This window comes from Labeo rohita, chromosome 4, assembly GCF_022985175.1.
Source record: "Labeo rohita strain BAU-BD-2019 chromosome 4, IGBB_LRoh.1.0, whole genome shotgun sequence".
In the NCBI taxonomy this organism is placed as follows: Eukaryota; Metazoa; Chordata; class Actinopteri; order Cypriniformes; family Cyprinidae; genus Labeo; species Labeo rohita.
The window spans coordinates 21,840,091-21,853,024 of record NC_066872.1 but is presented as its reverse complement, the minus strand read 5'-3'; the positions used below and the strand labels follow the sequence as shown (position 1 = coordinate 21,853,024).

The following is a 12,934-nucleotide window of genomic DNA, read 5'->3' as shown; positions in this document are numbered from 1 at the left end:
AAATATTTGGCAGCACAACTGTTGATATTATCCAACATTGATCATTCTAATAATAAATCCGCATATTAGAATGATTTCTGAAGGATCATGTGACACTTAAGACTGGAGTAACAGCTAATAAAAATTCAGCTTTTCATCACAGGAATAAATTCTATTTTAAAGTATGTTAAAATAAAAAAACATTATTTTATATTGTAAAAACATTTTTTAATATTACTGTTTTTTTTTTTTTTTTTCTATATTTTAATCAAATAAATGCAGCCTTGATGAGCATAAGAGACTTCTTTAAAGACTATTACAAGTCTTACTGACCCCAAACTTTTGAACGGTAGTGCATATATATATATATATATATATAAATTATATGATAAAATAGAATAGAAATAATATAATATATATATATATATATATATATACATATGACATTATATGTCGGTATTACGAGAAAATATATCGTTTTAACTACACAAATTCTCCCTACTACAAAAACCCCCATCGTTTTAACGAATAAATTCGCCACAGTATACAGTATATATGTGAAATAATGTATTTAAGAGTTTAATGTATTGTAGCTTCACTTTAACTTTTTTTTTTTTTTTTTTTTTTTTTTTTTTAAGATAATTAAGTTGTAAATGTACAAGTTTTAATATGTTCAAATGATTCCAAACCTTGCTTAATAAAGTAAAGAATACAATATATGCCAATGCTGGGAAAAAAACCCCCAGCTAAAACCAGCCTAAGCTGGTCATCCAGCTGGTCTTAGCTGGTTTTAGAGGGGTTTTGGCCACTTCCAGGCTGGTCTCAGCTAGTCAAGCTGGAAGACCAGCTGGAACGAGTATCTAAAACCAGCTACGTTTTTTTTTTTTTTTTTTTTTTTCCCCAGCAGGGAGGAGCACAATATTAACTTTTTTTAGATACTTGTGTTTTATAAAGCTATAAATATAAAAGTAATAGTCATGTTCAAATTATTCCAAATAAACTTTGCTTAACAGCACAAACTACTGGTTTCTGTTTATTGAATACCTTTAGCATTTTAATATATTTTAGTGGATTTAATGTAATGTTTGTATTTAGGGGTTTACTGTAAAATAAGGTAACCCAAACAGACAAATATATTAGCCCATATGTAGGCTATACCTGTTGTGGCCCATAAGAAACCTACGTAAGACCTAGCTGAGTCCCATCAGTAACCCATGTAGGCAGACTCCGGCAGGCATCAAATCGGAGCTACCTGGTTAACCCATATGGGCTCTACATGGAGCCCATTAAGGGCCCATCAGGGCTAACCCATGTGGGGCCACCATGGAAACCGAGGACAAAATTAGCTGGGTCCCAGTTGGGTGTCCCAGGTGCAAACTCTTTGGGGCCCATATGGGCATGTTGGGTGGGTAGGTATGGCGGTATATATGTATGCATTTACCAATAAATACGTAAGATTATACATAATAACAAAATTAGACTGTTGTCATGCTGAGCTCAAGCTAGTAAAAATATATGCTACGAGACAACAGGTGGGTCAATCTAGACACTTTTATTTAAAGGCACAGGAGGTTCACAGCTGCACCTCAGTTTTTACAGGTGATGTGGTTGTGGAAGCTATTAGTACTGTCCAAATGCTCAGGTCTTGGGGAAAAAACACAATTAACATTGTAAAAGTAGCAGTTAAAAAAAAACACAAATCCAAAAAAAAAAAAAAAAAAAAAAAAAAAAAACATTTACCACAGCCAATATTATTCATTATACATTCATACAACATTAATATTGATGAATACTGTACACTTTTCTGACTCACTGTTGCAATTGATATCTTTAAAAGTAAAGTACACAGTATCTGATTTTTTTCCCTATAAAGAATTAAGCAAGCTAACAACAGAATATTTTTTTAACTTTTCAAATTCTGGATAATGGTAACTCAAGCTGAAGAGGAAAGACAAAATATACAAGGAGTTTAAATGTTCTAGATGGATTTTAATGTTGCATTTTTAAGAAAGATACAGAAGATATGAATGACAGAAGAATGAGACTGTATAAGAATGAAACAAGCCCATCGATTACAAGTAGTACAAAGGTCTTCGGACATGTAGATGTTTGATGAAATTGTAAATAAGTTATTAAATAATAAAGAATTTCTTTTTTTTTTTCTTAGACGTAAAATAAAACTAGGATTTTAAAGATTATACATGCACAACACCTTGCCATAAGAAAAAAAGTGCTAACATATCAGATTGTTAGGGAAACGTATCAGTGCATGTGTGTTTAATAAGACTGGGCATTATCATTTGGTACCTATTTGTAATAATTTGAATATCTTCAGCACAGGTCAATCTGGCATCTTTTTACCCCTAAAGTCTGCCGGCAAAGGGTGGAGTTACAAATCAACCCTTTCAAAAAGGAACAAAACTGTTAAAGAAGTGACTTGACAGAGCTGTAGAGCAGTCGCAGATGGGTGTAGCTGTGGGAAGTGGCAGTTCTTACACGGAGGAGGGCGAGAGAGGCCGTTATCAGTCCCAAGTATGGTAAAAGGGGGTAAGTGTGTTAGCCGGATGTACAACAGCCTCCAGCGGGCATGGCAGTTTGCGGATCATCGTCGACAATCTGTACACCTCTCCGGGCTGTGCTTGTGTGACTCGCGCCGTTCCCCCTCGACCTCTCCTCCGCCTGAGCGGTCTCCATCATGCCTACAGACACACATTAAAATGACAAATATTAAAGACAGATAAGTAACAAACTATAATTAAAAAAAAAACAAAAAAACAACAACAACAAAAAAGTACAATGATGCACTATATGATAATCTCGTGTATGAGTTTTAAAAAAAGTTGGGGGTCATGTGGATAACCAGAGTGATATACATCTATACTATATATTTAGTCATACACATCTGGGATGGCATGAAGGGGAGTAAATAATTAGAGAATATTCATTTTTGGGTGGAGTATCCCTAAAGAGTTTACCTTAGGCCTGTGACCCCTCTGATTACATTTAAAGGAGAAGTCCACTTCCAGAACTAAAATGTACAGATAATGTACTCAACCCCTTGTCATCCAATCACTCCCAAATGCAGTTGTAAACGATCCCAACCAAGGAAGAAGGGTCTTATCTAGCATGAGTTATTTTCATTTAAAAAAAAAAAAACAATTTCAATACTTTTTAATCTCAAACACTCGTCTTGTCTTGCTCTGCCTAAACTCTGTTGTTCAAGACAGTTAGGGTATGTCGAAAAACAATTGTATTTTCACCCTCAACTTCAAAAATCATTTCAAAATCACCCTACATCGCTGCAGAAGTACCGACCCAGTCTTTGCAAAGTGAACATGCAAAGAGGACCTAACAACCTTAATAAAAAAGGTAAAACGGTGATATAGGGTTTTATAGGTGATATATTTTGAAGTTGAGGGAGAACATGAGATGGGAGTTTTTCGACATACCCTAACTGTCATGAACAGGAAAAAAAAAATGAGTTCAGGCAGAGCAAAACAAAAGGAGCATTTGACATTGTATTATTTTTATGAAAATAACTGATTGTTACGCTAGATAAGAGCCTTCTTCCTCGACTGAAATCATTTACAACCGTATTTGGGATTATTTGAAGCTGCATTTAAACTGCATTTTGGAAGTTCAATCTCGGGGCACCATAGCAGTCCTTTATATGGAGAAAAATGCTGAAATGTTTTCCTCAAAAAAAAATTTCTTTATGACCGAAGAAAGAAAGAAATCAATATCTTGGATGACAAGGGGGTGAGTACATTATATGTACATTTTTGTTCTGGAAGTGGACTTCTTTAAAAAACTTGGTTCTGTCAGATTTAGGACTGCAATCTATTTAGTATAAGGAACCCACATTGCTTAAATAAAAGTGTTAATCACTTTTTCGGGAAAGACAATTAGTGGGGGAAGAAGAAAAAACAACATGAAGAGTCTAAATCAGTGTTGCCAAGTCTGCAGTTTTCCCATGGAATTGGGCTACTTTAACACTGTTGCCGCAGGTTGTTTTTGATGTCCGCGGGTTTATGTTTAGCCCTTAAAATGCGAATTTACCAGGGAACCCTGACAAAAAAACATCCTGGAACTCGATTTTTAAAGGGTGAACCCCCCCTTGAAATGCGATTGGGCTAGTTTTGATTAGCAACTGGGTGGGTTTTGTTGTGAAAACATGACAACCTTAATCTAAATTCACTGATAAATAATTTACGCTAGCCAGGTTTTCATCCAAAGTTGCAAATTTAACTTATGTGCAAAAATTGGAATATCGCATAAAATGTTTGTGAAAAAGCACCGTTTCCATCCAACAAGTCAAAGAGAACAAAATCGTTACTTCCTGATAAGCTGACACTATATATTACTAAGAAAAGTAAGAGAAACCACTGAATATAGTAATTTTCATATATAATACATTACTTGCGCCTCAGAGTGAGCAGACGAAACACAATAAATGTGATAATTTCTTTCAGAGGTGGATGCCTGCTATTTGGGAACACAGTCATGTAAGATAGTTCTGGAAGGCAATTATACAGAAATACTTTGACGGCAGACTTTGCTCGGGCATTTCAGAATGACCATAACAACATTTCAGATGCTGTGGAACGAGATCGGTCCACTGGTTAGACAGGTTTTGCTGTCCTATAGAGCAGTCACATGACTTTTTTGATGCGCATAGAGGAATTTATTTGGCAAATGCATTTCCATATCTTATTATTTGCATTAACCCTTTTCCGCACAATTCAAAAACCACCCCAATGGTTTTATGGGATTTTTATTAAAAACGTGGCATTTTCTTCACTCATTTCTGATGCAGTAATTCAAAATGCGTGCAAAAAAACCATGATGCAAACATAGCTAATATCACTGTTGTCAAATTCACTTAATTAAATTGCAGCCTTTGCAATTTGTTAATTGCAAGATATATCTAGATTTAGGTTTTAATTTGATTAATCGAAAAGCCCACTGTATTATGGAAAAAAGGACAACTGACAGCGTACACAGCATATAAAAATAACATACGTTTACACAGGTCCAGAAACAGCTCCTCAATGCCTTTGTTTAATTTGGCTGATGTGTGATAGTGTTTTGCACCCACTGACTCTGCATATCTGGAAAAAAAAAGAAAAAAACATTTTGAGGACAATAAAGCAATTCATAGAATTCTCATCATCATGAATAACATGTCACTCATATCTGAAATATTTTTTGTCAAAACGTTTTCAAAATATACTGATTAATACTGATTAACAACATTATTTTTGGACTTAAGGTTTATCTTGAAGGCCCTGAATAAGAACAGGCCATTTAATGAAAAACGTTTTGCTCCATTCCTTCCACATACTGTACAGTGGGTAAATAATGTCTAGACAAACATGATATAATTAAGGGTTTTTGACAACCAAACAATGAATCCAAGATAAATTTATTATAATATTTTTAATTAAATTATATTTTTAAGATACGTTAAAACAACACAAATGTTAGGGTATGTCAGAACTTCTCCATGACCTCAAAACCCCCTTAAACCCCAAAGGGTTAATGAGGTTTTAAAACCAATAAAACTCAAGTAACAAACAGAAACTTTTAAATAAAAACAAAGAATGTCTTAAAATAGCTTGGTTGCAATAAAAGTCCATCAAAATAACACATCTTGATTTGTCATCTCCAGATTGATCATATTGCAGGGGTATCTCGTGTATACAGGTTATTCAAGTCAGTCAAGTTTTTTCAAATAGATTTAGGCGTAGACTCTTAAACTAGCTTCATGTTTGAGATGACTATCAAGCTAAAAGATGAAATTCAGTTGATGTCATGGCCCAAAAGTTGAATGGTTTCATCAGATCATAAAACATTTTGCCCCCTGGGTTTCGGCGGTTTAGGTGGGCTTTTTTTTTTTTTGCGAGTAATGGTTTCCATCTGGCCAATCTACCACATAGCCCAGATGAAAAATAGATTGCTGTAAGCAAGTTACGAGTGCACATGAACAAAAAATATGGTGTGCACAGATCACTTTTTACTCATTTTGTGGATTACAATATTACATTAAAGGTTGAAAAAGGAAGGGGATCTGACTTGCTGCTTTTTTTCCTCAAAAAAACTGCAACTTTCACAGGGGTGTGTAGACTTTTTTTATATCCACTTGTGTGGACTGATCTTGTGATTGTTTTAAACATGTGACCAGTCTTTTAGTACATGTGATCTTCATACACCCTCAGTCAAAAAGTATAATATACCATGTGAAAGACATAATAGATTAAGAATATTTTAAACTGTGTGTTTTTATATTTATACTACATATAAAACCTAAATACATAAAGACATTCTAGTCATTATATAGACACATTGCTGAATAGGTCTGTCTCAATTCACTTTGACCTATACAGTATTTTACAAACCAAATCTGATTACTGATTAACCAACACTACTGATAGCTGATCACCGGAGCCATATTTATTTATTTATTTATGCCATGTACACAGTCAAGTCTAACTTCATACCAAACATGGAATAAATAACAAAAGTAATACAATTAACAAGTAGCTATGTAAGACATTTAAGATTAATACTACACAAAAAATGTAAAATACATTCAGGTGATGCTTTTTAAATATATCAGTTAAACACATCTCTGAATAAAATCGTTGTCTAATTATGTTTATTAATAACGATAATAAAGTCATTGTAGTTTGACAAGGAAGGCATTATGAAGGTGGTTCACTTTTTAATGAATAACTATGTGTGAGTTTGGTATGCCTTAAACGGCACCTAGTTAAAACAACTTGATCATACCCAAATCTGAAATTATTAAAAAAACATTCTTCTAATACTAGAATTTATTCATATCTACGGCATTCATCCCATTCCAGCTGCTACATGTTATCAATTTAAGATTTTATAAATGTTCTAAGATCAGAGGTTTTACATTATTACATATTTAAGTTGAGAGCCTCCTTTTCAACGTCTGCTTTCTCTTTACCAGACAAGCCAATATAACCTGAAGATTAAGATTTTCGTTTTTGTCCATTTTCTACATTTTCCAGCACAAGCTTTAGCTGTAAAGATAGAAATATGTTCTGGGATTTGCATGCCATGACATTGATCTCCAATTATTGCTGCTACTGATACATGATCCAAGAATTTTTGCCGATAATAATGAGGTTGTTGAGCCAAATTTAAGAATGTTTATATTTTAAGAAAGATAAAACCAAATAGAGCTATAGAACAGTTTTAAAAAGGTGTCAATTTGCATGTACAAAACCACACATTAAAAAGAAAGACAAGGTTTCCTTCATATGGTCTGTTATCCACAATGCATATTAAAAAATTATGTAGAAACACAGCAAACATGCGAGAAGTACATACCCCTCTGCTTCCTCCACTGAAACATGTCGCTCCTTTTCCAGGTCAATTTTATTGCCTAGAAAAATATCATACCCATAAATATTACACCACTATAGTTTAATGGAAATGAAGTCAAGTTAACTGTATTTACAGATATATACAGATTGTTTCAAAGCAGCTTCAGAGTAATAAACAAAAATTAACAGAATCAATGATGCAAACTTAATCAAATATAAGAGAAATCCAAAAATGTGCTGTATAGCAGCTTTAATAAGAAAATCATTACTCAGCTTAAGCCACTTTTTCCAGTCCTTTAACAATTTCTACTAAATCTTTTTGAGCTTGTGCAAATTTGTTATAAGTGAAGAAATATTTTAAGGATGCACAAATATGGAAAAATGAGCTATTCCCATGATTTAATAATTTTCTGTGAGTTCCCCAGGTAATTACAATTTTAAAATTCTATCCCATTTTCCATAACCCTGCTGTAGCATGTTTACATCTATTTGACAGATTTCCCACCAGTGCAAAAAACGAAAAAGACATCTGTAGAATTCAACTTCAGACTGCTAGACTACAAAACATCAATGTTACTCACCTACTATACATAAACAGATCTCATTCCCCAACATTTTCCTTAATTCTTTTACCCAATTCTTCACCTGTGAAGAAAACAAAAGTTAGTCTGTCGTTTTTACCGCATTTATCTACAAGCCACAATACTATTTTTGAGACAAATAATACTGTGTCTTGGAGCACAATAGACAACTTCAAAACTGATTCAATACATTTATCAGCTGATTTTACCCTTTTAAAGTATACGTAAGTGAGAAAACATTCACCTTCTGAAACGAGTCCTCATCTGTGACGTCGTACACCAATAGTGCACCATTGGAATCTCTGTAGTAGATGGGTCCAAGGGCATGAAAACGTTCCTGACCAGCAGTGTCCTGTGATAAACGTAAACACACATGTAATATATAAAGGAACGGCAACTGTAACACATCAGGTAACAAAAACTTTGACTGAGAAAATACTCTTCTCCCCTTAACTAAAAATTAGCAGCAATTTTCTTCAATCATGACAACTCTTGAAACAGATTTAACTTTTTTTCAAAAGAATCAAGTGTAGGTAGGATTGGTGTTGGAGGATGTGATATGCAATGCGGCTTCTAGCATTAAAAAAGCTAAAACATACTGAGAAAATACAGGGATTAAAATATATGTGACTGCTAGGTAAAATAGGGAGAAATCCTTTATAGCAGACCTAGAGAAGTGATACTGGGATGGAGAAGGACTAAAAAGGACTGAGCCGTGCCCGGTTGCATAAAAAAAAAAAAACGTAGACTAGTCTTACAGGTTTGTCATCTATGTTTTTGTTTAAGACTGGTTATAACTTGTTTAAATCAGTTACATACAAATGTAGATTGGTCTAACTTCAATCTAAAAAATAAGACTTAATACTTCTTGACTAACTGCTAGTTAGTCTGATTAGCTCTTAACATAGAGGCTAGGGATGAAAATAAATAAGATTTCACAGATAGGAGAGAGAGACTGATTGGCTGCATTGGCAGCTTGGAAGAACCAATTAGCTACTCAGAAGCGTTTTATTACTGAATTATGCGTTTAAACAATTTTTGCAACAACTGTAGAAGTATCTCGCATTCTGCAGACAACTGACTGAATAAATTCCTGTCAGGAACTTTGAAGTAAGGCACAATTCTGACACTTTCTCGTGTTTGACTCTTGAAGTCAATAAACAATTCAAAGTCAAAAAAACTTTTTTAATACAGCTGACATCCCCTCCAATCACGGGGCTTCATTTTCTGGTAACAGCTACTTTTAACAATGCACTTGAAATAATATATTGGGAAACACAAGTCCAGTTGTACTTTCTCATTAAATATGTGAAATAGGATGTGAACGGCACCAGATTTTATGCTGCTGTAAGAAAGCATCCAACCATTAAGCACCTGCTGTTAATTCTCAGAGATCAGTAACATCTATGCAAAACACAAACTTTGCTAAAGCTTTTATTGAAGATTAACCTCTACACAAATGCTACAATCATACTGTGGAATATGTGTGACTCACCCATATAGCCAGATTTACTCTCTTTCCTGTGATGTTGAGCTTCTTTGTGAGAAACGATGCCTGCAAACAAAGGCATAAATTGATGCTTACTCAAAAGGTTTAAGTCGTTTACATTTCACACTTCTGAAATCTCATTTGATGCACCAATTACTGCTACAGTTTTCTAAAGACATTTAAACACAGCAGTGCAGATACTTTACTATAATGTTCAATAACATTTATAAGCATGCGTAATATTAAGCTACTTACAAACAACGTAATGATGTACTTATTCGTTTTGGAAATTTTGCCATTCATTACATATTATATGCCTTGGAAACATTTATTGCTAACATATAACTTAAATGTTTCTTAGTGTTACGTCAAGGCCATAGCAGCCTTTTCTGCATGTTTTACAATCTGTTACACAGTAACATGGATAAACTATTATGAGTCTATCCTCATACCACACTCAACCAGACTGATGAAAACATTGATGGACTTCCATTATATTTAAAGTTTGTTTTTTATACTACAGACATTTCAAAACAAACAAACAAAAAAACTAATTTAAAACAGCTCTATTTCTTAAATCATACTGCTTATTCAAAAGGAGTTTTCACTCAAAGGTGAAAATTCTATCAGAATTCATTTACCCTAATGTGGTTACTAAACCTGTATAACTTTCTTTCTTCTGTTGAATACAAAAGACGATGTTTTGAAGAATGCTGGTTACCATATGAGGGTGAGTAAACTATAAACAGGTGAACTAACCCTGTAAATATATATTTAAAGCTATGTAAAATAAATAATGCACACCCTTTGTCTCGATAACAGATAACACTTTATCAATGTTTCTTGAGCATAAAAAAGGCATATCAGAACGTTATCTGAAGAATCACGTGACACTCAAGTCAAGACTGGAGTAATGCTCCTGAAAACTTGGGTTTCCTATCACAGGAACAAATTTAATTCAAAATATATTAGTATAGAAAACAGTCATTATAAATCTTAATGTTATTTTACATAATTATTGTGCATTCTGCATTTTTTTAATCAAAGAAAGTCAGCTTTGCTGAGCAACCCCAAACTTTTAAACAGTGGTGTACTGTATGTGATTTATCACATGTCCTGTGATAAAGATGTCATGGCTATGATAATCCAAGCATGTTTTGACAATGATGTGTGATATGGATTTTTTTTTTTTTGTTTTTTATTGTTTTGGCAATGAGACAAAATGTTGGAATAGATAACCCATAAGTTTAGTAATTAAAGTTAACTAGTATACAAAAAAACTTGGATGTATTTTGTAATGATGTAAAATCCAAATAAAAAGTACGACATTTTCTGACCTTCGTTCTGTTACTTCTCATCCATCATAAGCAAATACTGCTGACAACAATACTTTGTGTACACATCACAAATTAAAAGTTTTGGTTCTTATAAAAAAGAGAAAATAACAGAAAAGAACAAAAAGCGTCCTCTACCTGAATATATATATAGTAGTTAATGAATAACTACTTAAGTTATTTAAGTAAGGGCCTACATCATGCTTTGCGGTTAAAGGTAAATGTTTACAATGATTTTAAGTACAATAATTCCATGTAGTAACATGAAAAATTGCACAATGAACAATTCGTCAAATTAAAAACGAAAGCATAGCATATAGCATGTCACACTACAGGCCACTGCTTGACATTTCAAGTTAAATATGATATGTATTTGATATATAGTTGCATTTTAATATATACATCTTATATACAGTATTTACAACACACAGTATTTAAATATTGTATTTATTATTGTACCATTATAGTGCTATATATCTCCCATTATATAGGCCTATAAACTACTGCGATAACGAAAACAAAACAGTTTTAAAAACTTGAGAGCAAAAGAGTTTGACAAACAAATAAATCGTTAAATAAACCGAAAAGCTTAAAATGTATTTATTTCTACAACAATATAAAACCACAAATAAACGAGTGAAGACTGGATCATGCTTTTAATAATGGACAGATCGAGAGCTGACTCTCTCACCTGAAGAGTGGTGATGTGTTTGTCGTTGAATTTGTTCTCACAGTATCGCAACACCAGCGATGTTTTGCCGACGCAGCCCTCCCCCAGCAGCACCACCTTGAACGAGTACGTCTTCCCTCCAGCCGCCGCCATGCCCAAACTCTCTGCCTGACACAAAAACAAAGCCTGATTCGAGCCCCTAGCCGATCACAGCAGCCATAGAGATCCACAGATGACAGCAACAGACACAAACAGCCACCGATCCGCGCTTCGCATGAAGTCTTCGCGCTGATTCCACTATTAATCACTGATTCACTCCTGATGAAGCTCTGCCATCAATCTAATGGCGTTCCCCTCTGTGACGTTACGGAGTGGGGGTCAGGTGATCAACTGGGCCAGTTTGGCTGTTTCCTATGACACACACACGCTCTATTCCTGCAGGGGGCGCGCGGTGGCCCAGGCAGATCATTCTTTCATTGAGCTGCGTTCATTCCTCAGGACGTTTAATATCTTTCTACAGACATTCGAGTGCTAAAATGTATAACCATATTAAATGTGTAGTTTAAAAGCTTTAACTAATTTAAATATACATGTAAACCCGCGTCAGCATTCTCTAAAAAATGCTTTATCAAAAGCCAACGGGTAATCAAAACCGACTGTGACTGGTCCATCCTGATCAGCGCAGAGAAAAAATAACAGAAATCACGCGACAACCGTGGCCTGGACAATGATTTGCAACTAAATAATAGTAATTATGAACCTAAATTGACATTTAAATTAAAATGTAAAGAGAATAGATAACAAAAATTGGGAATTATTATTTAAATAAAACATACCTGACTAATCAAAGATAACATCCGGATCATTAAGCCCTTCCCATTTCGGCGTTTTATTTCCATTCTATCAACGGAGTATTTTTATATATTCAGAAGTGACAGTAGTTGCTAGAAAGTCATATGACTTTTAAAAGCAGCAGATACCATATCATACACCAGCGCTAAACTGACATATTCCACGTAAAATATGAATAAGGTATTTAGGTATAATAAGTATTTTATTAATTAGTTAAAAAAAAAAATATATATATATATATATATATATATATTTAAAAAATGAAAGACTTTCAGGAATAGGAATATAATAACTGATTATATAGTACGGTAACCTAGCAAATATATATATATATATATATATATATATGAAGAGTTCAGATGCAAAACCAGCTAAATCCATTTCACGTCTTTTAAAAATGCATTTTTATCAGGCTCAGATGTATAGGTTTCTATGTAAGTACTGGTACTTCTGACTGGGCTGAGGCTGGTATTTTAGCGAGTTTGAAGAAAAAGTATTTGATGGACATCTCATTTTTGACCAAGATGGCTTTTAGCTGGTTTTGCATCTGAACTCTTCATATATTAATTATTTAAAAATATTAATAAACTTTAATAGGCTAATCTACTAAAATATGACTTTTATGTAAGTCTTTTGTCTGTTACTTTTTAAATCGAACTAACAAAAGA

The 12,934-nt window shown here is 33.7% G+C and overlaps 1 protein-coding gene across 1 annotated transcript; it reads right to left on the bottom strand.

Annotated features, from left to right (window-relative positions):
- Positions 1–1,947: 1,947 nt before the first annotated feature.
- rab21 (RAB21, member RAS oncogene family) lies at positions 1,948–11,788 on the bottom strand. The gene is made up of 7 exons (XM_051107688.1): positions 11,436–11,788; positions 9,417–9,476; positions 8,166–8,273; positions 7,922–7,985; positions 7,345–7,399; positions 5,002–5,090; positions 1,948–2,678 (listed from the first exon to the last, which is right to left on the bottom strand). Exons 1-7 carry the CDS (start codon positions 11,565–11,567, stop codon positions 2,536–2,538), a joined length of 651 nt encoding a protein of 216 aa, XP_050963645.1. The 5' UTR covers positions 11,568–11,788; the 3' UTR covers positions 1,948–2,535.
- Between the last annotated feature and the right edge of the window lie 1,146 nt (positions 11,789–12,934).